The sequence below is a fragment of the Struthio camelus genome, chromosome 1 (genome assembly GCF_040807025.1).
Source record: "Struthio camelus isolate bStrCam1 chromosome 1, bStrCam1.hap1, whole genome shotgun sequence".
Classification (NCBI taxonomy): Eukaryota; Metazoa; Chordata; class Aves; order Struthioniformes; family Struthionidae; genus Struthio; species Struthio camelus.
In genome coordinates, this window is record NC_090942.1 from 192,064,015 (window position 1) to 192,089,586 (window position 25,572).

Consider the following 25,572-nt stretch of genomic DNA (forward strand, 5'->3'; position numbering starts at 1 on the left):
CCAGGCAAAACAATCTGAAGAACGATTAAAACACGCATAGAATTAAAAGGTCCCATAGCACTCTTGCACCTTGTCAATTAAATCAAATTCCATATGCCTATTTAGTTTCAAGACACTCAAGTCAGCCAATCACTAGTTCTATTTCATCAAGTGAAGTGACAGGAAATAAATTTTCCAGACCCCTATCTTGGAAAGGGACATCCTGGCATCTAAATATCCTTCCCAGGCCCACCATCAATGGCACTACTGTTTCAGTTTCCTCCCTGCCTCCCACCCCACCTGTGACACCATACTCAGCCCCTTGCACACTGCTATTTCCAAGAGACGCTCGACTTTATTTACAGTTAGGCAGTTATATTTGGATTGCAAAGCTATAACCACTGCTGAAGTCACATAAAGCAACTACCTTCAATTCCTCATATTGCTGTTTTAAAGTTACAGAGTGATTCAGCCCATTATGAACGCTCCAGTCAGCTACCTGTATGCAGCCATCTTCCTACTCTGCATCTATTCCTCACTCTATTTTAAAGGGATTCTTCAGGGTTTAGATTTACTCTAATGGCAAAAGACTATTTTCTGACAAGTCTATTACTTATGAATACTTTACTGAGCATTCCAGGATTTTACTTTCCTCTTTTAAAGAGAGAAATGATTTATAGTACTGCTCTTCCTTTCCTGTTTGTCTACCTCTCCCCATTCAACTACACTTAACAGTCCAATTAGTTTACAAGGACTCTCTTGATTAATAGCAGAATCTAGTTTTGTCTCCATTCTATTCCATCATTTGCACTAACCATTGTTAGTGACAGACCATTTCAATCTGTCACTTCTAGACACATCAAGTCACTTCCGTCTTATTCTCCCTCCCCTTTGTTTAAAGGGATTTAGAATAGAAGTATACTTAAAAAAATTACTTATGTACCTGAAACATTATCATCCCACATAGATTTTTAAAGTAAAATATAAGACTAGGAGCATAACCATAAGCTAGAAATGAATTGTATTCTCTGAATTATTCAATGCTTAACAAGTCTGTTCAAACTAGTTATCTCTGCAAATGCATTAAAGGCCACTGATTAAAAGCAATTCCAAGTATGCCCACAAGCCCAATTTAGCATGCCACACTGACAGCAGATGCCAGTCAACTAGGATCCAAAATAATCCAGTCCAAGTTCAGAGTGAAAAGAAAATGGGATTTTAAGCAAAGAAACAACACAAACAGCAAACAAAAAATGAGTAATAGCAATTTAGAATCAAGTTTGGAAACCAAGTGACAACAGTATCAGCACTCCAGTTCTATGTAATACCAAAATCAACAGCATTGCAAGGGGAGAAAAACTAGTGCTGAATATTAGATCTGTAGGTAGAAGTACCATTTCTCATAAAGGGAGTATTTTCCCTGTATCTTTGTTCACGCCTAGATCAGTTTTGGTCACTTTAGTAAGACACTAAACGCATAATATCTGTCCAAGCTTTTCAACACAGCGCAAGTTCATGTTTTGATCAGGCAATGCAATTGAAGGGAAAAACAACTGAACAGATGTGATATTATAAATTTACTTCTAAAAAGCTCTTAGTTTACCAACTTAAATCACAAATTAGTCAATGAGCTTATGCAACTGATCAAAATGGTGACGTATAAAGAAAAACACAGTAAAAGTTTTGGGAGACCTTTTATTAATGTACAGTTTTATTAGAGATGTACAATAGACATTCTAGTTCTCCATGTGTTTCGTCTCCTTGAAGCATGGTAAATGCTTGTTCATATACAAAACTACATGATACTTTCTTAAAACGACCAGAAATCGTGAAAATTTAAGTGCTACAGTATATTTTGTAGTGATTAAACATGTTGTCCAGAAGAGTAACCAGCCACTTCAGTGAAGCACTTCTAAAAATGTTTCTGGGCGAGTTCAAATGCACCTGTTCATAAATAATGATTGGTTTGCTCAAGTCCATTATACTGCTAAGTACAACTGTCTCCAATATAAAATACCGTTTCAATACATTTCTCCACATGGACAACTAGAATCTTACCATATTTATTTTTAACCAAGGCTAATACAAATTTACAAGTAAAGTAGTTTTAGAATTTATTCAGAATAATTATTTTCCAACCAGAAGCTTTGCTTTGGACAATGTAGAAGTATATTGCAAGCGGCATCCTGCAGCAGAAGCTGGAGGCTTGCAAACAGCAACTAAGGACTAAATATCAGCAATACACACTTTTACAAGAATTCTGACCATTCTGAATGTTAACATTAAAGACCGGGTACTTTTAAGTTTGTGCGCCTGCCAAACGATTACAACCTCCACACAAAAAAAAAAAGAAAGATAACCCACAGAACACAGTATTTCAGAGAACATATTAGACAGTGGCATGACAGTTCTCAGATCAAATTGGCAACTGAAATTTTACATCCACCTGAGCTTGTTTTGCTAGGTTTACTATTTCAGAGAGTTTCACCACCTGGAAAAGAGAAAAATAAAGGCTTCATTTTAAAACAATCCTAATTTGACTGAGTTGGACTAGATAATCATTTTAAACAAAGCAGTACCAGAGAATAATATTCTCAGTGTTTAAAAACAACTGCAACCACCATCACCGCTCAACACACCGATCTAGTGTGGCTTTTTAACCACCTTTAATTGAAGAATCAGCCAAGTCTTTTGGAAAAGAAAGTCCAAACCATCTCACAGTTACACGTTGTCTAGTTCTCATTTACATCCAAGCAAATATTAAGCTAAATGCTGCAAGTTTACCACTTAATCTACCATGCTGGGAGGCGTGGGTAGGGAAGGGCTGCAGGGCTGCCTACTTACAAGGGATTTTAGATATCTAGGATCCTTTTCCTCCTATAAGCTTTTGTTGCAAGCACTTCTGGACCATATTTCAATACATTACAGAGTCTCAATTCCTCTTGCATAACTAGTCAAAACTTCTACGGATTAATTCCTGCTTAGAATCAAATATTACAATTAAACAGGAGGATCATTAGGAAAGAAGAGAGTCAGAACGGTAAGTTTCCCCGTGATACAAAATCCACCAGACCCCTTCTAATTTTTTTGCAGATGAATCACCTTTTTTGTTGCTACACATTTGTAGCGTGTTTCCTTCTCCACATCACCTAACTTCAAAAGCATCTAAAAACCTAGTTAACCAAAATCATTTATGAACATCTATTGAATATTTAGGGCAAAAATATTTTTTTTATATACACACACACACATATATATATACACACACATATACACACACACACTTTCAACATGTCTGGTTATAATCACTGCTTAGAATGCTCAACTCATTACGCTGATTCTGTTTGTTTATCCCACACATTCCATCACCTTACATAAAGCTGTTTAAGGAATTACCTATGTACAACATACAAATACAACTGTAACCGTTTCAAAAAGGGCCTCTACAGATAATTTAAGATTACAAAACTCCACTTGCATGGACCAATGCATTTAATTGCCAGAACATCAGTAGCTTTAAGAGACGCATTGCACAGATGCAGTACAGCATAGAGACCCGCAAATGCTGTTAAGGAAGCTTTCTGTTGACTGAATAAGAGCCTGATCAGCCTAGTAGGACTTAACACTATTCTCTAAAATGGGTGGCCACACTGTCAGACCAAGCAGATTCTTTCTCCAAGTGATCCACAGCTCTTTCTGGAGTTTCATCCCTAGGAAGCAAACTAACAAGCAACCTGTCTGGGCATATCTATCTTATGAGGCTACAGGGCAATCAAATATATACAGTCTTAATTATGTACACTGAAATACAGTGGTCTATCAAAGGAAGTGTCACCTTGCATTTTTCAGCTTTTCAGCAATCTGGCTTTAAGTGTTTTCTTCCAATTTATAAAACTAAATTTTTACCCATTCCCTGCCAAGGAGGAGGACTGATCTGGCAATTTACCTGGGGGTTTTTTTTGTTTGCTTTTTTAAATAAAATAAACATTTTTTATCCTACTTTTATTTGGGTGGGGGCGGAGATCAAAGTCCCAAATAGAGAAACTTTTAGAATGTAATAGCTGCTGTTTACATAGTTCTTTGCTTTATAAATTATGTACCTTTTAGTTTGTAAAACATCTGCTGCAAGGCCTTGATCATAACCGACACTGTGATTTATCCTAGGATACCTTTACTTGACTGAAAGAGTTTCACTTTTGAATATTCTGTTATACATGCTGTGTTCTGAATGTAAACAGCTCTCTTTCTTACCATTTTAGCAGCTTCATCCAAGTCATCACAGGCAAGTATTTTGAGCCCGCTAGCTGTTATTAAAGCTTTGGCATCATCAACTCGTGTACCTTAAAAATAGATAAAAATGCAACTCTTATTGAACAGCATACTACTACTTCCAGAGTATGCTTATATTTTCTAATGAAGGTCTTCCAAAAGTAAGGTGGTAGATAAATCTAAAGATAACTATTTCTGTAGTTATAAGAATAGGAAATCTCTAAAGTTGTCAGTCCTTAACTCCTAAATTATCGGTCTTATTTTTCCATAGTCTTCAACTTCCAGACAACTTGCCGTGCAAAATATAAGCTCGAGAACATTTGTCAATACACTTACAAGACAGAAATACACTTACCACCCACTGAAGCATACTCACCTTGCAACCGTACCACAATAGGTATTTTTAGGTCCAAATCCTTTACTGCCATAATGATACCTTGTGCTATCACATCACACCGCATAATGCCACCAAATATATTTACCAGAATAGCCAGTACCTACAGAATAAATGACAATATTCCGATTAAAAATGGCCAGAGGCACAGCAGATAAAAGTAGCACTCAGCTTTTCAACTTAGGGAAAATTCAAGTTCTAGAAGTGCAATGAGGGCCTCAGCTCAAGGAAGCAAACATTTGTGTTCTAGAGAACATCAGTAGCAAAAGTAGAGTTCTATAAAGTAGAATAGAGCAGGACATATACTTCAGGAAAATGCTGTTGCAAAAATACCTGTCCTTGGCAATTTCCACATTTGTCCTTCAGCTCAGCATGAGATGCAGGCAATAGCCATTTCCCTTGCACAGAATATAAACTGTAAGTAATTACTTTAAAAGAAACACAAACATTTTCTGTACTAACCCATCACTGCACATTACTAATCATGCTCTGAAGTTACGCACAGAATATTCTAAAGAGAATTGCTTTTATTCAAGCAAATCAACAGATGAAACCTCAGCAGCTGAAGTTATTTAACTGCTCAGTTTGTCAACAGTTTAATTTTCCCCTTTCTAACTTTATCCAAGCAGAAGTATTTCCCATACTAGTCCCATAGCATATTGAAGAAACCACCCTGAAGAACACAAAATACATTGCAAGACACTGTTTATACAGTTTACACCAACAGCTAGCATGTTTAGAGGTAAGATATCTGAAGTATTTTTCATTCAGAAGGACCAAGTCTGAGCTTAAGGAAAAGACTTTTCCTACTTAAGTGGTGGAAAGGAGGGGTGAACAGACTGCAGTCAGTGGGTAAAACGTGGAAAAAAGTAGGAGCAAAAATGGACAGCCTTAGAACACAGAACAAACTTAGCAAGACAAGATACTGTGCAGTTGGCAACAAACAGTAGCTTGGTTCTCATTTTCTTGCAATTAGACTGGCTCATCTGTGTCACATTGCTCTTGTTCCTGTTCCTGAGGGGTAGAAGCAATCTAGACTGGCACCTACAAGGCTTTTCCAAACAATCCCTGAAGTAGATCCAGCTAGAATCCAGTCCCTGCCACCAGTGGGCTATACTGCTGCTTGACTTTCAGCACCAGGATCCCAGCTAGTCACCTTTTTGTTAAAAAAGCGAGAAGCTGAAGACAGAAAGGAAAAGATATAATAGGAACTGTGCTTGAACATCATCTCATGAGTCAGCAGACAACGTGGCATTGCAAGAGCTTGTCTTCCAAATCGTCAGTCCCCAACCTTTTCCCCCTTATTTCTGCTTGCCTGAGGACCACCTTCCTTTTCCCTCAGGTGCTCTGTGCCTGTGTCCCTCACTTTCTCTCCAGTTCACTGAAAACAGGTGAAGTAAGAACACGCTAGGAAAACATGTTAGACCTTGCATTTAATAAGAATCTTTCCAAAGCTGAAGAGACTAAGCATTGCCTTTGTGCACACAGCAGCAGCAGCAGCCGCCTCTATTCGTTTCTGCCACCTTCCTTAAAAGGAGAGCAAGAGCTGCACTAAATTCTGGTGCAAAAGTAACATATCATTACCAGTTCCTGCAAGGCACTCCCACCTAGTTACCTCCTTCTTTGCTTGTTTGTTTCTAGAGAGTCCCAAACTCTCATCCAGTTCCCACTTAGAATAGTCAACTCTTACATAGACAATAAAGCCAGTCCTCCCATTATCGTTCTGAGATAGTAAAGTTCTTCCCCCGGTTACAACCAATTTATGGTTCTAATAATGTTCAAGCATCTCTGGGAAATTTTGAATAAGACAAAGCATTAATGCCCTTCCAAGCCCATTGTGAAGTTATTTTATCTTATATTATCATATAATTAGTACCTTAGAATCTTATTGTTTGTGTACAGCACAGAATATCCACCCTGCAACTCTATGTGCAAATCAGAACCAGCTGCAAAACTGGCACCCAAGTGCCAAAAGGGGGAAAAAAAAAAAAAAAAAAAAAAAAAGGTCCATCTGAATTGTTTCTGCTTAAAACAACAGGTGGAGGGAGTTTCAGACTCAAAAGCTCAAAAGGACTTCTGGGAAAGATTCAAATACAGCTGTCACTTCAGTGCAGTGACACAAATGGCCTACTCTGTATTCAACAGAAGAACATCTTTTAAAAAGGCAAGAAAAAATTTCAAAACATTTTCAAGTCTTCATCTGTATCAAGATTTAGCTAATATCTCCATTTTCCTCCCTTTTTAACTCTACACTTGTAAAACCTCTTTTCTAGAGAACATGTACTAAGTATTTTATTTTGAAGCATAGCTTGTTTTTCCACCGTATAGGACCTTGATATGGCAACTCTTCCCTCACCTTTTTATCGGAGGTAATAAGCTTAAAGGCTTCTGTTACTTGCTGCACTGTAGCACCACCACCGACATCAAGGAAGTTTGCTGGAGTTCCTCCATGAAGTTTAATTATATCCATTGTGGCCATAGCTAAACCAGCGCCATTGACTGTAAGAAAATAAAGATGACATTTAGGAATTCATTTTTATAAATCCATTAAAAGTCATTTAACATTCATTAAACTGGACATACCTAAACAACCTATGTTTCCATCTAATCCTATATAGTTGAGATTCGCTTTTGCTGCATCCCTGTCTCTCTGATCTTCCTGTGTCCAGTCTTGCATATCAAAGATCTTCTTCTGACGATAAGCTGAATTACTGTCAAAATTAATCTTTGCATCCATACACATCACTGAAAGAAGAAAAAAAAATATGTCATCCATTGCTATTGCTACTAAAATAATAGGTCAATTGTTAACATGAACAGTGTTAAGAGTGTGTGAAGTCAAAACTGGTGGCTAGCTCATGCAGTGCAAACTTAAGTTTTGCTGAAATAACACATTTCACAGTAGGTATGACTGCCAGATGCTCTCCAGTTACCCACACAGGCAACCAGTTAAGTCCTGCGCAAACAGGGAAGATAGCTATATTTCTTGAGACACTAAAGAGAAAGAACTTCACAACAAGCTGTTTGATAAATCTGGGCAAATTATGCTTAAATAGTTAGCACGAGATTAATGCCTACAGAAGTCTTTCAGTTTTTTGAGTTCTTTTCTTTTTTATTCCTCTTAGATTTCTGCTTCTAGATTAAATGTGCACACACATACACATAACAGAAAAAGCTAGCCAAGCTGGAAGAAAAGGTGTCAGAAGAACACAAACAAAAAAGTTTCACTTAGATATAGCAGCTGAAATGGAAAATCTAGAGTATTCTTCACATCAGAACATAGTTAGTGAGCACAGGGGAGAATCCTCCTACTTCCCCTGGCTTAGCCAACTTCAGAATATTAACCATGCATTCATTGATGCATATATCTCACTGTTTGGTACAATGTCCTCTTTAGCATAACTCTTGTACGTGTACTAAACTGTCTATACAAAACTAATATCTACACAGCAAAATTAGTGCTGGAGCAGAGTATCCGCTCTCTTACAACATTATATGGTTTTTCATGGACAATACTAACTACTGTTTTTCTGTCTGTACAAACGAAAGACTTCATTTCCACCCCTCACTACAGATGACATAAAAATGACAAAGCAAGAGAAACAAAGCCGAGATACTGCTCCATATGGTCTAAAGCCCCACCAAGGAGCATTCTTCCAAGAGTAACACATTCATTTAAGTGGTGTTACTGAAAAAACATAGTAAAGGTGGAGTAATTGTAAACTTGGATGAAGGAGCTACATTCACGATTAAATTTAAAATTGTTACACCTGAATTCAAGTACAAACATTCTCCATAGATTTTTTTTATTGTTGTTGAGAGGGAAATTGGCTGCGACTGCATATTAGCAAACTTCTCTACAACTAGCTATGCTAAAAATCTGATAAAAAACAAGAGACCACTTGAACACCTACTGGCCTTCAAATATATTGTCAAACTCAGTCATTCTGCAGCTTGACTAGCAAAGGGAGGAGATTTTTAGAAGTTGCTGCTATCCTGATTACCTTTACAGTACCAACCGTGAATACCCAAGAGGGCTCAAGTTTCAAATCACGACCTTTGAAAGACCCAGCTTCCAGGAATGTCTTATGCTGGGTACCCAAATGTGTACGCAAAGACTCAAAAGTAAAAGATGCGGCTTTAAAAAAAAATCTATTTAAATTTTAGATGATACATAGCAGCTAAGAACAGATACCTACTACGCTTAGATTCCCAAATTTATTTGCTATATTAAATTCATTTCTCAAAGTTAATGCCAAGTCCTCCTGCTGCATTCAGCTAAACTTTTAGCAGAAGTTCAGTGTGTAGCAACTACCTTAGATTTGCAAAAATGTAACCTGTTAAAAGAAGAATATGAAGAGAAGAAACATTACCAACTCCTGATGCATCTTCCACCATAGGGTTTATTTCTATCATGGTAGCATCATATTTCAGAAAAAGATTATATAATTTGATCATATTTTCAGCTGCTTCATCCACCAGATTAGGAGGAAATCCCATTTTCTGGGCAAGCTGAAAGTAAAAGAATGGTTATCTGTTAACTGATATTCAGGTTTTGATTTACAGTTACAAATTAGGAATCTCCCAGTTTAGCTATTATTTCAGTGTCAACAGAATTTGTGGAAGTAGAACTTCTCCTATCTTCCAGAAAGGAAGTAACTCCTGGGTTTGAAACGATTTTCTTTAATATTAAAGACTGCTCTTATCTAAAAAGAGAGATAGCACAATTAAAGATAAGATCAGCATTATATAACTTTACAAAAGTATTGCTGTGCAGTTAGATTTATATTAACTACCAAACTGAAAATATTCAAATATCTACTACAAATGGTTCAAAGTGTCAAAAAGAGTTTAAGACAACTCAGCAGGCTCAATGCATGTACACTTGATAAAATTTAGAAGCATCCCCACTAATGTGTACTTTTCCACATTAACAATTACCCTAACAGCTTGCTCCTTTTTTATGCCTTCTACTATGTCAATGGGTTCCTTAATTATCGCATCAGGATTCTCTGCAGCAACATCTTCAATATTAACACCACCCTGAGAACTGCCTATCAGCACAGGACCCTAGAACAAGAAAGGGGAAAAAAAAAAAAAAAAAAAGAGCATAAATAATTTTATACCATACCATTGAAACTTAGTTCTTCTCATAAGACACCTCACAACAATAAAAGCCTGCTGTTAGTTGGAAATTTTGGATGTGGACAATTTACTTGTATGTTCTTACTGAAGGGACCATTACTCTCTTTCCTACTCAATACATCCATACAAACCCTTTTAATAATACTTTCCAAATTGTAAGGTGTATCTTGGGTCCAATTTCTCTTAACAAGGAAAATTCTATCCTTTGTACATCCCATACCAACAGAGGAATTAACATAAAGATACTGGTTTTAAATTGTGATAAAAAGGTTCAAATTAGTAGTCATGTGTTTTATCTTCTAGGTTAAACTATCACCAGAGAAGGAACAACCTTTTTTCCCCCTTCTCCACTCACACCTACGCAAACACACATCAAAGTCGAGGCACTCATTCATTCACCCTGTCATGCTCCAGCTCCAAGGACAAATCTAGATATGCACAACCTAGTGCAAAGTCACCACAGACTATTCCTATTCGGTAGGATCATAAAGCTCACTAACTACAGCCGTCACTGAAAACGGTCCAAGAGTTCTGACAAAACAGCACGCTGTTCACACATTATTCAATGATAAAAGAAATTAGATAGCTGAAACTGACAACATTCTTAGCAGGGAAAAAACAAAAAAGCTTCTATCTCCACCTCACCAGAAGCATCAAGGACTCACTACCATGATATCTGAAAATCTCTCCCAGAGGGACCACGTCTCCAGTTTACAGTCAAGATACAGTCATTTGTGTCATCTCAACTACCTTCCTTTATCACCAGCCATGCATGCATTATGACAGCTGGAGCATTAAGACAGCATTTCCTATTAGCACAGATTTTAAACATTAAATAGCCTTATAGCTGTTGACAATTAATTGCAGAAAGAGTGACGGTGGTTCACAGAACATGCTTAACAACCACACCACTCCCTTCCCATCCTTCCAAACAGAAGCACAGAGATGGTGAATTATCCTGTACCAAGCAGCAAGGGTCAACACAATGAACGTTTCAGAATATTCACATCCTGAATGCAGTCAGAAAGTTGCAAGCACGATATAAAAATAATTCAACTCATCATTTGGTACAGTTAACCAAAGTGAACAGTTTTGCTTAAGACATAAGAAGTCTCGCCACACTGATGAATAGCATCTGAGACACCAAGTTCCGCTTTCAACTGACTCTTCTTAGAGGTCTTTTCCCCCTTCAATGGGAGAGGTTTGTAGCAAAAGAAATACACCATGTATGCTACTCAGTCTTCACATTTGCTTCTTTTGAAAGGTATTTCCTAATCATCATCATCCTAGACAAGTTATAGCAACTATAAGCGCATCTAAAAATAAGAATTAAAAACTGAACAGTAAAAATAAGGAACATCCCTATCAAAAAACAATAACCTCCAAAATTATGCTCAATATACACTAATACAATTTTTTTAATACGAGAACAAGAGCAAGTCAGGAAAATATATTTGCATTCTCTCCCTAATTTGCTTACATCAGTTAAGTAAATTTTCTTTCCATAAGTATGCTCGCTTGAATAGTACAAAATTTCAGATTACAAAATCCAACCATTCATAGTATTTTAATGCCACCTTGTGGTAAGTCTGGCATGGATACTGTAACATTCTGATCTTCCCAGCTTTTATATAGTATGACAGAATACAGATGCGCAAGCTCTTAACTGTACTAAAATACAAGAAATAAGATATTTTCTTATCAGAAAGAACACTGTGAAGGAAGAGGAAGGATCAAACACAATATTTAACTTCTAGTTTTGCAATTAAAAGAGTAAGACTAGCTTCCTTATTCCTCCAAAAATTATTTCATTCCTCCTACAAAATGATTTCATATGCATGGCAGAGAAACTCCTCTTAAACTACAAAGAGCTAGGCCTCCATAAACTCTTAAGCATCTGGGCAGACTAAAATCAGCTTGTAGAGCATCCAAAGACAAAGTTTCAAGATCTACTTTTCCGCGGTTTCGGTAAAGTGATTTAGTAATTTATTCTCTGAGCATGACAACAGAACAGCATTCAGCCAGATCATACACTGACAGGGTTCAGGAACGGGTTTTGCATCGTAACCTAAAATCCACCATACAGATCATAAGGACATGAAAGACTGGCTTTCCTCATTCCGGAAGCTCTGAAGACAGATCACCATGCCCAAATCATTTTACCAGTTTCTGAGGAGTATTAGCATAGGAAAGCTACCAGCACTGCTAGAACTACAAGGGATTCTCCTGTACATCTCCATGAATTTTTACATGCTTGAGGACTAGGATGTTTGATTTATCCAGAATCATTGGCTCTTCCGAAATACTTTTACGCATCCTGTTCCTCACACACTTAAATAGTGTGCAAGCATGCATGTGTGTGGATAGCTGTATTTTTTAAGCGAACTGTAGTAAAAGCATCTGGTTTACACTCATTTAATATTTCCTAAATTTAAACTGTGGCACAACATTGTTAAAACATTCAAAATGCTAAGGCAATCATATAGTCAGAGATGCTAGCAAATTCAGTTCAGCTCATGTATATTTCTGAGTTTCACATACAAGTGACCTCTACAGTGAACAGGTTTTTTGTTGTTGTTGTTGTTTTTTAATGTAGCTATAGCAAGTTAATTGAGTTCTATTTCTAGTATTACTCACTTGAAATGACCTTTCCATTGTTATCGCAAAATAGTATTCTCTCCTGGGATATCTGCGCTCACAGATAAATACTTGATTGCATATCCTGCCCTTTTCTCCTGTCTGCTTGGTAAACAACTTCTTTCCAATCATTTTGGAGGAGATATCTTTTGCTTCTTCTGGACTAGAATACAAGAAGCTCAGAATGTGACAAAGAAACCACTAGAAAAACAAAAGCAGCATTAAAAGAAAATCTTACCTAGTTTTGGTTATTTTTAAGCTTAATAATTAAAACATTGGCTTTAAACTAATCAACAGCTTCAGCTCATTCTTGACATAAAATTTTGAAGTTTTTCCACTTCGCTGGATAATTTAGAAGCAACTTACGAAAAAACTATTTTCACTCCTCCTTTGAGGCCACCTTCAAATGTTCCTTTTCCTCTACCACCAGCTAAAACCTGTGCTTTTATCACAAGGTCCTTTGAACCTAGAATGAAAGAAAACCCACAATTTGTCATCTGTGACTCCTAAAACGATTTGCCCCAGGTAGAACAATAAAGGCTCTTTTCATTTTATTCCCTCTTCCCCAGATTCAAAACACAAATATGCAAATCGAACTGTATCATAACTCACATAGGTTATCCTGAAAATTTCAAACCATCCACAAACTGCAGTTTAGGCTGTTCTGTGAACAAACCTCGGCAAGTTAGTATCCAAAACACATCTTCCATCTTCGAGCGTTCCGATTTATTTAGTTAACATATTTGACTGAATCACAAGTGATTAAGTATTCAGTAAGAAAAGGTTGGTATCTCACAGACTATCAACAAGATTGTTTATTTTTCTCAGACAAATAAGAATACTCTGTGTTTTCACTTTAACCATTACATTCTCAGCAATGATGTGTAACTCTAGCACTTACCCAAATTAACTGCACGTCCACTATGGCTCCCATTCAGCAGAGCACTGATGCGTAAGCTTGAGTGCTTTGCAGAAGTCAGAGGCCTAAGCAAATCCACTATTTTTCCCAGAAGAGTCAGAGTAAGCCTTTTAGTTAATTGTCCTTAACTGTTTTAAAATTCCTTTCCAATATACTCTTCTAGGTAGGGCAGGCTGTGCACTTGGATTTTAAAAAGTAAAATTTAAGAACAAAATCATGATCACCTGGGATATTCTACTGTCACTGAAAAATAAAAAGCAAATAAAGTATATCAAGTCATTTACGGTGATAAAGGAGGAAAAACAAAGCTCTGAGATATTACTGAAGTTTAATTACATTGTGAATACACTGCAGAGAGCAGCTAGACTGCAAGATACAAGAGCAGCTGCCCCATTCACATTTGGGTGGCACATCCCATCTTGTTTCATGCTGCAGTTCGCTGAGCCATTCTGGTCTTTTGGGGCAAAGAAAGAGCTTGCTGTCCTCTCAGAGGGGAAAAGGAACCTTGGAAAAGCATCAAAGAAATTACAGTATTTGAGCAAAACTAGCCTCTGCATACTGAGAAGAGTAATGTCAGACAACAAGAAGTTGTACTAATTCAAACTTTAACCTGCACACTGTAAGCCCAGATGGAATTAAATATGCAAAATATCAGAAGTTAAGGTGGTTACGAGCAAAGGAAACGCTCAAGTTACTGCTCCCAATTAGCTACTTGTAGATTTTGTTTTGTTGTCGAGATGAACTAATAGAGATCACTAAATTTTCAACTGATATGAAGCTCTTTGGCATGAGAAGCATGAAGGTTATATACATGCAAGTTACATGTAGGTTTACTATGTTCTCTTATTATCTAAGATTTAACTCAGTTCTTGAAGATAACTATTTTTATAGCTACTCATTAGTGGGAATCAAGTAGATTAACACGTTTGATGGAAGCCACGCAAAACATTTGGTTTTTTATCCATGAGATCAAACTTTATGCAATTACTTAAGTACAAAGTTTGTTTGCTTTAAGAAAGACTACATGTCATCATGAACAGGATTATGAACAGTAGCGTGATGGACAAATGAAAGCCACATACTCCAGTACGCGAGCTAAAAAATAATGTTCCACTCATTTAAACACAACTTAGCTTCTGCATATGCACAAATACAATATCTGGAGGCACATGACTTTTGAGAATTAGCATGAAACGGAGGGAAATACTTCTTCTCTGTGAGGAGATTCAAAAATACATTTGCTCCCCTGCTCACAGAGGATCTATCTGGTAACCTCTACAAGGATTTGAAGTCACTCAAATATTTTAAGATTCAAAATATTTGGAGCATTATTTATTATTTTGAGCTTTCTATAGAAGTTTTGCATCGGAAAAAGATTCAGAATGTATATACTCAGCAACCAAGACCAAGAGATTCAACTTACAGACCCTGAGGAAGTTGAGAAGATAGGATCTTCTCTCTCCATCCTACTTTTCATCTTCTACACTAAGTCTAGAATGCAAAAGCTGCTTCTACAGAGAAGTTTTCAGAAGTCTTAAATTCGTCCATAAGCACCTTCTTGGTACGGTTTATTCCTCCCAGCGATAAATACCAAAACCTGAACAAGTCCGAACCAGATGCGAACTAAAGCTCTGATGAGATCTGATCTGGAACTTTCCATTCAGCTCTGGGCATGATCGTAAAAGTAATCTTCAACTGGAAAGAATGGTTACCAAGACGATCAGTGAACTGAAGAGTTTCTCGTACAAGAAGGGACTAAAAGAGCCTGGCACTTCTTTTAATCTAGCAAAGGAGACTGAAGCAGGAACCTGATCGCTGTTGTTAACTATACCTGGTGAGGGACTGAACAAAAGAGGAAAAAACTTCTACAGGTATATCAATACACTCTATTTCATGCTGTATGTCAGCTGAAAACATACACCTCCCACTAAGTGATATCAGCTTAAGCAAGATGAAAGAAGAAAGATGCTTCTTTACACAGGTGATAGCGGAAGGCATGAGAAGATGACATGGAGGCAGAACTCAGAGATTCAAAAAGGAATTAGACCAAATTCTTGGACAGCATCTCCATAAGCATATACTAAAAAGATTAGGCAGAGATGTAACCCCAGCATCTATAATTGTATTAGGAATATTAGAGGGAACACGAGGGGTATGGACTGCAGGAAATAGCCAGGCTCACATTCTCCCTGAATAGCACGTTCTTTTGCCACCATGAGACAGAATACTGGGTAGGATGCACCACTGGCCTGATCCTCTAGGTTCAAGCAATTACAAGCAATTAAACTTCACAGATGTAGCTGAAATTAAATTAAAGATATCATAACCTGAGAGAAACTTTTTGCGGGGGCTGCGTTATGGTTATTACTCAATAAACATTTTTTCCTATAGCTCCTATTTAAAGTGGCCCTAAAACCACAGATGACAGAAATGTTTGGTCACACACTATCTCCAGTGCAACAACTGCAGCACTACCACACAACCTGACACTGTCGTTCCCACAGTAGAGAAAACTGTTGCTATATAGGAGCACCAGAAAAAAAAGTGGAAAGTAGAAACTTGCACCATTTTCAACTTAGTGTGAATAGTTGTGCCCTTCCCTATTTACCCTGCTTTCAAATATTGAAAAAATAGCAGTCTCTGCACAGGAGCAGGTATCCACATAAGAAGTTAAAAACAGTTTAGCACTACTCTAACACAACACCTATCCTGCTTCCTGTTCTCAGCCTTTCACTCCAGTTTACTTGCTTATACCAGCACTCATGTGATCGTGTCCTCAAGAGTATCAGAAAAAGTAACAACTTAAAGCAAAAGCTAATCTAGCAAACTTCCACAAGCCTGTGCAACCTGTAACAGTCCTCTCATAAGCACAAGGACACAGAAGTGCACAGGACAGAAAGCTGGACCACTGCTTTTCAGGAGTGGTGGCAAAGGGTAAAGCTTTGGCGCTAACCCTGGGCGCTAGATCAAATCAACAAACTTTTCAGTACAGCTAAAGTCTCACACAAGCAACCTACAGATGCAACACAAAACTCGGAAGGCATTTGTTAAGAGCAATAACATTTCCGTATTAATGGGAGTTAGCGCTAAAAGCTTACATAAGTAAAACAGACCGAAAAGAATCGGGAAGCGTTCAGAAAATTAGAGTAGATACCAACGAGAAGAACGAGTGCCTGAAATCAGCAAACACTGAGTTAGCATCTATTCAGGACAACCAAATACATATAGTAATACAGGTTTCATCCATAGCAATGGTTTATTAACTAGGCAGCGAAAGAGAGGAAATGCAACCAGGAAACAGCCTGATTCTATTTCAAGCAATATTGATTTTTTGTTATTGGAAGGAATAATTTCTGAATTCACAACCTGAGCTTTCAAATTAGGAGAAAGGCACCCTCTCCGTACACATATCGATCTAAGAAGAACAATACAATCTTATGATAAGACTATTTAAGAGGCAAGACGGATTGTTGTTCCATTATATCTCTGAACTTTTCTGTGCAAGTAGAAAGTCTGATGGTTAGGACCATGACACCCTCATAAGTATACAAGACTAATATGTTCTGATAAAACAAGCAATAGGTTTGTGTCAGTAACCAAAACAGTAAGAGGCAGAGATAGGTAATTGACACTTGTGCTAATCAAGTCCTCAGCTGCCAATCAACTGCAAACTTACCCTGGGAGAGAAACAGAGACCCATATCTCTTGCCTCAGTAATTCTGCATTTAAAAGCTTTTAGCTCCAGGAAGACTCTCTCTCCAAATGTAATACAAACCAACCTTTTCCTGTTGTAGAGATATAACAAAAATTCTAAGTTTGTACAACGTCGTTGTATTTACTGGAATCAGGGAAAGAAAAGTTAGGCTTGGCAACTAACAATGCTTTATTAACAGAAGTCTCACTATAAACAGCATGCCAACCCTTCCTCTGAATACACGCGCAGAGAATCTCTTAGGAGCGTACTGTCTGTATTTTGTTTTGGAAATAAGTAATAACTATTTAGAATTGCATTTCACCATTTTTTTCAGCATTTGCAACTTTCAAGTGCTAGATGAATCATTACATGCAAACTAAAAGGATGATTACTGAGATAATTATATGCCAGGAATTTTCATACTTCCACTGAACGAATCATACCAGTCAGCAGAGGGAACAAGATGTTTCATGCCTATTACAAAATATTATTTTCTACGCAAACGCATCCTGACATTAATTAAATAATTGCATCAAATTTTTAACCAACCTACAAGACAGGTTTGTTTTGGCGATAACTTAAGTCAAGCAATTAAAATATGGCAGTCAAAATTTGAATCTGCTGGTTAGATGAATTACTTGAATTAAGGAATTATCATCATCAATGTGATTTGATATTAGGACTTCAAAGGAGCACAGTGTTATGCAGGCAAGCAAAGACTGAAGCAAAATGCAACCTTCAGATGTCAAAAAAACAGCGTTTGCCAGAAACGCAGCACATTTTGACTTCCTAGACTACTACTGTTGGTTATCTAGAGACTTTAGCAAGGTGAGTAGGTACATACTCGAAAAAAATACTTAACGTCCTTAATAAATCTGATCACTACAGGAGATTTATTTGAATATTTCAGTGATCAGGGATTTCTGCACAAGTTTGTCTCTTAGAACACCATCTATGTCCTATAACGACTGAATAAACTCCTCTGTCTGGAGTTTCAGATTCTAAAGACAATCTAAAAGACAATCAGTTAACACATGCAAGGAGATACTTCCCAAACAAGGAAAACAGATAATGGTGAAACAACCAAGAAGTACTAGGAACAATAAATCAAATGTGAGCTTTTCAGTGTGACATAAAAGAACAAAAATGAATCACAAACTACCAAGGAAGACATGGCATACTCTGAGGAAACACCACCACAAGCTTCTAGGTAACTGTGCCTGGTATACCAAATCTTTTGAAGCACAAATGAAGAAAAAGCTTGTACTTTGCCTAACAGAATCATTACATACGTTTTAGTAAACTTTGGTTTCTGACTAAATCAAGTCTGAGATCAACAAATTAAATAATGCATAAACCTGTGTAGATTTATAAGCTGTTTTTTTTTTTTTAATGGGTACAGAGTGTACATTTAGGTAATAGTCAGAAAAAGGATAAAAAAAACACTCAAGAGAATTTAAAGCTCTTAAGAGAAAGATCTATTAATTATGGAACTTTCTGCAGGAACACAGTCAAGCCAATTATTTGAGTCATTTTATAAAAAAAAATATACAACAAGAAATCACTCCTTATAAATCACTGATAAAGAGATGGACTAGATCTTTTAAACTGCAGAAGCAAGAGTAGTAGTAGAGAGGACTCCATTGCTTTAAGCTGCCTTTCAAAAACTCTGGTTCAGAAAAGTGTAAGAATGTTATGCACCCAGTTTCACAATGCTTCCCATTCTATAGAGTCTATTTTATTTACTAAAATTTGAAAGGCAGCCACGAACATGAAGGTCTAGGACTTACTATCTTAAAATCCTATAACACTGCCAGAATACCAAAGATGCTTCAAGATACTAATCATTTCAGTCCTACCTCTCAAATCATCAAGAATAGAAATTTATGCTTTACATCAGCAGAAAAGTAGGCTTTTCTACAGGCATGCAGCAGTCACTCCCTTCTGCCCAAACAACTGTTAATAGAGGAAGGTATTAGGAGGCATCAAGACTTCAGTTACAGGGATACATTAACTTCCATAGCTGCTATCTCAACAAATCGCAACACCATAAGCCTGTAGTTTCAAAGAGCATGCTCTTGCTGAGCTATAAGCTATCGCACTGATGAAGCACCTGTCCTTCAAGCAATAGTCATGGAGTTTATTAGACATGTTCTTGAAAATGCCCATCACCTCCTAAATCAGCACCAGTCATGACAAGCGTTAGCTAGAAGGCACAGACAGGCTGAGAGGAAACCATAAACTTAGAGGCATTCGTCAAAACATACTTCAGTGTCTTATGAACGCTCTGGCACAGAAGTTATTCAGCTCACTACTTTAACATTTAAGTACTACACCTGTGTAACATACGAAGAGCCACATATTGTAAGCCCACAAATGACCAGGAATTTTTTTTTTTTTAATTCATAAGATCTTTAAAAATTGCATCAGATACAACTCTTCTCAGCTCTGAGTAGGTAAGATTCTTCCAGTGGGACAATTCAGATCTGGGTTCTAAGACAGTGAATGGAGACAGTGAACTACTGGGGGAAAATTAAGTGAGCACTGACATTTACAGGAGGTCCAAAACTGTCTCCAGTGACTGAATTACTCAATGATAGTTGTTTTGAAGGAAGAGAGTTCTATGAATAGCACACGATAATACTTCCCTTCAAATGAGATGGAGGGCTTTTTATAGGGAAAAGTTCTTTGCGACAAATAATAAATTCTGATGATGATTCTCAGCAGGCAGCCAAACAGGATAAGAAAAAGCTATATGCAAATCAATGTTGTAATAATTACAGTGTCCAACCTTCCCACTACACAACAAAAAAAGCTTGTTTTTTAACTTTTGTTAGGAGGTGAGGAAAAAAAAAATCAGCTGCAGAATCACAGCCAGAAGAGGAAACTGAGTTGAAGAAAGCATTTTAAGAAACCTAGTACCAGAAGCAGAAGTTAAGCAAAGTTTTTTTTTTTTTGAAACATTTCAAAAAGAAAGAAAGTTGCTTGCTTAAGACTCAACTCATAAGTGATCTGTCATCATTGCTCAAAAGCTTCTCCAGCATCTAATCTCATCTCATGTTAGAGGGAATAACACAATGCAAATTCAAATATGGCATTTTATTTCAAATAAGTTTCAAAATTACTTTTCATATAGGGAAGCAATTTGCTATTTTAGGACACTCTGGACTTTAGTGGAAAAAAAAAAATTTCGTACAGGAATCTGAAGAAATGAGGGTGGGGAGGAACGCTTTCTGGTATCCAGACTATTTCAACTTGCTTCACACCTCAAGATAAACATACCTTTGTATGAAATTCTAACAAATGTTATTAACTTGATTATTTAAGCGTGCCCTCTTTCAGTCAGGCTCTATGCATCAGCTTGATTCTACCACACGCCAGCTAACTTGCAGTGATAATAATCCTTGGTATGGCTGAGCTTCAGCTGTGTTTACACAACAGGGTTACACTGATTTAGCTACACTGATACAGCTAAGCCATGATAATCTCTGTTAGTGGAAAAGGTGCATTTGTTATGAACCTACAGTAGGATTTCTAACTGGAATTAGGTATTTGCATAAGGAAAGAAAAACAGGGCCAAAAATTCAAGTTTACAGAGAGCAGACTTCTGACAAAAGGTTATCAGGAGCATTTGGATAAGCACTAGACAGAGAAAGCAAGCAGTATTACCAACTATCTTTGTAATGTTTTAGGCAAACATTTGAAAAACCAGTTTAGCACACAAAGTGAACCAAAAGATAATCTCATTATCTACTTGCAACAACTCTTACACAATAAAAGTAAACAATGAGCAGGTGGACAATAGCTATTTTTTTCATTCTCTCTGAGATTTTATTTATGTACATACTAAAGGAAAGCAAATGGAGAAATGGCTATAATAACAAAGAAAACCCAAACACTATAGCAAAGGAAAACCTGTCACTATCCAGAACAAGTTCTGGACAACATTTAAGCAATGCCTCAAAACCCAAGCTCCTGCAGCACGTTCTCCATTTGGACAGTCTTCTTTTCTCTTGTCTAGTACCAAACAAAGCCACAGTCTGTACCAAATACCAACTTTCCTTAATTTTTGCTTATATAAGAATGTTAACTCACATACTTCATAACTTTACTTTCTCCACCCCTAACCGAGAAGTTGCACAGCCTCCATACACCAGATACAAGGCATACTTGTGAGGCCACATGGATGATACAGAGCTATATGACAGCTATCACAGATATATCTACTTTACTATAGGTCTCCGCTCAGAAAAAGGAACAAACAAAGGAATCCTGACCCATAACATTCTCCTACTGCCTAGCAAAGAGCCATAGGCTCATCTCCTCTGTCACTAGTGGAAAGTCTATGCAGATATTAACACCAGCAGAAGGGTATGTCATATTTGTGACGTTTAGATCATACTACAAGCTTATCCGTAATTAAAGGTGAGAGATTGAATTTTTAAACTATTCTCAGAGTAGCTGGAAGAAAAGTACTTTAACAAGTTTCCTTTACGCTCATGAAATTATAATTTTGTTTGTGCAGTTACTTTGAACAAGGTAAAGAAGATAAGCAGACAATTCCTGAATTTCTAGGACACCAGATCTGTAAGGAAAAAAACTTTTCAATTCTTTTTTTACGTTACAAAGCAGCATAACTTGTCCTAGAAAAGAATTTCTTTTCCAGATCTTACTCCTTGCATTAAATCTACACATAAAGCAGAAACAAATCTAACAAAATACATAACCTCATGAATTATGACAAATTTGAATCAATTTGAAGGTCTAAAGAGGTTTAGGCTTTTACCTATGGGAACAGAATATGACAAGTAACGTCCTCCATTAAAACCATGTGACAAGCCCCAGACGTTTTATATTTCCCAGAAGAAAAAAAGCTCTAAAGTAAACCATAGAAATTAGTATTGAAGTTATAAAGAATAGAAATCAATTTATATATTGGACCCAAATTAAAATCAAAAATTTTGAGACACGTAGTAGATGAAGTGGCAAATCAATGGACCGAGTCACGTCCTAAATTAAAGCTCAAATCTAAGTAAGTATTTAAGCATTAGGCAAAGGAGACGGGATGCTTTTTCATCAGCAAATCAGGAATTTAGCATATAACTACAAGCCAAAGTTCTTCCCTCCTGCAAGAGGGGAGTTGTACTCTGCCAGGACAGCACATTCACAAAACAAAAGGATTTTGTCCTTCTGCAGTGTAAACGTAGGTATCCTTTGCATCCTCTGATCTGTGGGAGTTCTGGACTAGAGAGGCCTTACCTACCACCACCATTGAAACTAGTCACACAAGATTTCCTGTAATCTAGCCTGAGATGGCAAATGTAGGATTTGCCCAAACTAAAGCGCATTACACATCTCAAAGAAGTCTTGGTACATAGAACAATTTATACTCGCCCCATTCTCTCAGAATACATTCCTTCTAAACAAGAATCAAAAGTTACAGAAAAAGCATTTGCAAAGTTTGGGGTATGGGAATGACGGTGCCTCTAATATATCTTCACATCCTTCTCTGGAAGGAGGGTCAAGTGTCTCCCAACCTGACCATCAGGGATGGAGAAGAGCTGATAAGCCATTCTCGATGCAAAACGAAGAGTGCACTTACACCTAGGTTGCTTAACTGATTTCATTGTTTGCTTGTGCACTGTGCTATCTTAGGCGTTAGAATACTTCAGATTAGGAAAATGTCAGTATGTAAATACTCAGATGTGCAAGGCAGTTTATGCACAGGGAAGGCTCTCTTTAACAGAAGGTATATTCAGAACTCCAAGAAACGTCTTACCAGGAAAGACATAAAAAGTAGTCACACCTTGTATCAACTCCCATACCTATATTGTATATGTTCTCTTTAGTATAATACCTATTTCTTTTGCTATGCTGTAAGCTTCTTCTGGTGTCCTTGCAACTACTCCATGTGGAACAGAAATGCCAGCCTCCTGCAACAGTCCCATGCTCAAGTATTCATGTAGTGACAGCCTCCTTTGTTGCTGCTGTTGCACTTGAAACCCATGATTATTGAGTATTCCTGGACTTCCACCAAGTACCTGAAGGGGGGAAAGAAAAGAATCAAACACCATGATTGTATTTTAAACAAATCATTCTCTTTCTTTAGATTAAAAAAAAAAAAAAGTCTATGTATTAAACAAGTACAGTTTAGTGTACCAGCGCAAACATCTGAACACTTAGTCCTATGTTTCTTGTACATTATCCTTCCACGTTAGTCATTCACGTTAGGTCTATGTTTTCGCTGGGGCAGAGCTGGGGCAGTTGCTAGCAGCAGCAAGAGCTGGCAGGGTTAACACACCCTTGAGTGTTTAGTTACTATTTGAGTACTTCAATGAATATATCTATAGGGAAAAAAATCTTCAGCAAGTGCAGAAGCATAAGAGAACAGAAGAATTCAAATACTAAGTAAAAGAAAACATGCCAAATATTCAGTCCAGGAAACTCCAGTGTGGAATAAGTGATTGTTAACTTCTTCTACAAAACTGATGTACAGGACTGTCAGAATTTTTGACTGGGTACTTCGTGTAGAGCAAATCCAAGGAGAAATCAATTTTGATTATAAAACACCAGAACATACTATAGTACTATATGCACAATGCCTCTTAAAAGAACAACTGCTCATGGACTTTAAGAGAGAGATTTCCAAAACATACTTTGTAAAGTAACTGTATTTCATAACAAAAAAATTACCAACCACAACAGTCACAGATCTGTGTGGCATTTTATATTTCATTGTAAAAGAATATGACTTAACTTTACATATATACAAAACATTAAACTTATTGAATTCAACCAATTTTTCTACACTGATTAGAGCCGAAAGATTAAAGGTATAAAGAGTATAAAACAGACCTGAATACAAGTAAGGCTTTATCTCTGATTAAAAAAAATATTATTGGGTAGGAGGATCACCAAAAAAAAAAATCAATCTCTACTAGCAAATTTCTAGTAGACTAGATTTTATTTCATTTTAAATATAATAAGTATGCAGACAACACAAGATCCTTACTATGGCATTTCAGGCTAGCAAATCATCAGAACCTATTTAACCTCCGAAGGATTCCTTCTGCAAGCAGCAGGCTCTTTTCTTGGCATCAAACCCAAACGAGAGGTGCTGACTGCTGTAGCTGCTGTTTCTGGAGCTGACTGACTGGCCGAGCCCTCAAAGACTGCAGCGTAACACGAGAAGGCAACTCACAGTGACCTTCCTCCCCTGCCGTAGGGGCAAGGTGGAGAGAGTCGCACAGAGGGTTATACGCTTTAGACTCACTAGCTCTCTTGTATTATTTGCCACGGGTGCTGTAGCCAAGAACGAGACCACACTCCGAAGAAGGATTCACGGGAAACAAGACCAGGCCAAGACCAAGAGGACTGCTAGGCAGAGGCGAGCTGGGAGAAGTGCGTTTACTGGCACACCCCGGTTTCGCGTGTGACTCGCGTGACGGCAGAGATAGAAATATCGGGAATTTAAAATAAGTTAGGAAAAAAAAAAAAGGGGGGGGGGGGAAGGAAACGGGAACCACCCGGGGAAGACCTGCCGCAAGCCAGCACGGGGCAGCAGCGGGGGCACGTAGATCAAAGACGGACGGATGGACGGACGGCAGCAGGGAGGGGAGGGGAAGGAGCGGGCAGCCAGCCCTGCGCCGCGGCAGGGCGGCGGCGGGAGCGCGGCGAGCCGCCCCCAACGGCCGCTCCCCGCCACCCCTCACCGGCGGCGACCCCAACGGCGGCCCGGCCCGGCCCGGCCCGGCCCCGCCGGCCCCGCTCCCGCCCTCCTCTCCCGCTCCACCCCGCCCCGCCCCGTCTCCCCGCCGCTCCCGAGCGCCCGCTACCTTCGCCGTGGCGGTGCCCAGCGCGGCGGCGCGGAGGCCGTTGCCCCTGAGCCCGGCCGACACCCGGCTGCAGATCATGGAGGCCGCCATGGCTGAGCCCCCTTCGCCCTCAGCTGCCCCTCTCAGCGCGCATGCGCTATCATCGAGAAGGTGGCGGGAGCAGAGGGAACGCGAACGGGGCGGAGGAGGAAGCGCTCGTGCCGCTCCTTTCCTCAATAACAACCGCCCGGGGTGGGGACTCTATGGTCCGCCTCGGCGGCCGTGCTGCCCCCTGGCGGGGAGGACTGCGGCAGACAGCGGGGATGGGGAGGGGACATGGGGGTGACCGTGTTTACTCTGAAAACACTCCTTCCCCCCCCCCCATATTTTAGGGTGTCTTCATACAATAAATCAAACAAATCAACGGCTAAACTGAAGACCCAATTTTTTAATACATAACTATTATTTTGAAAACCATGTTTACTCCCCCCGGTCTTGGTACAATGGTGCCAAAAAATAATTTCTGCCTCACACAGCTTAAAGGTGTGTGTCCGCTTTTGCAAATCAGCGTGCATATATTTACCCCGGTGACCTTGAGTCATTTCACTAACACGCTAATGCAGAAGACAGAACTCTCCGCAGAACCTAGGGAATAAGTTTGTGACTCACAAGGAAACAATGCTTTTTCTTTAAAAGAAAACATTATTTAAGGCAAACTAGT

General features: G+C 38.3%; 1 protein-coding gene across 1 annotated transcript; it reads right to left on the minus strand.

Annotated features, from left to right (window-relative positions):
- Nucleotides 1–1,657: 1,657 nt before the first annotated feature.
- Nucleotides 1,658–25,121, minus strand: SUCLA2 (succinate-CoA ligase ADP-forming subunit beta). Its single transcript, XM_068929813.1, has 11 exons — nt 24,873–25,121; nt 22,895–23,078; nt 12,791–12,890; nt 12,425–12,587; nt 9,584–9,712; nt 9,016–9,154; nt 7,226–7,387; nt 6,999–7,141; nt 4,625–4,745; nt 4,231–4,319; nt 1,658–2,470 (listed from the first exon to the last, which is right to left on the minus strand). The coding sequence occupies exons 1-11, from the start codon at nt 24,960–24,962 to the stop codon at nt 2,396–2,398; spliced, it is 1,395 nt and encodes a 464-aa protein (XP_068785914.1). The 5' UTR covers nt 24,963–25,121; the 3' UTR covers nt 1,658–2,395.
- Nucleotides 25,122–25,572: the final 451 nt, after the last annotated feature.

Coding starts and splice junctions, on each gene's coding strand:
- SUCLA2 (XM_068929813.1), bottom strand. CDS start 24,962: ATGGCGGCCTCCATGATCTGCAGCCGGGTGTCGGCCGGGCTCAGGGGC. Junction 12,891..22,894: donor CAGCATAGCAAAAGAAATAG/GTATTATACTAA, acceptor CTTTCATTCTAG/GTTCAAAGGACCTTGTGATA. Junction 9,155..9,583: donor AAAAGGAGCAAGCTGTTAGG/GTAATTGTTAAT, acceptor TTTTACTTTCAG/CTTGCCCAGAAAATGGGATT.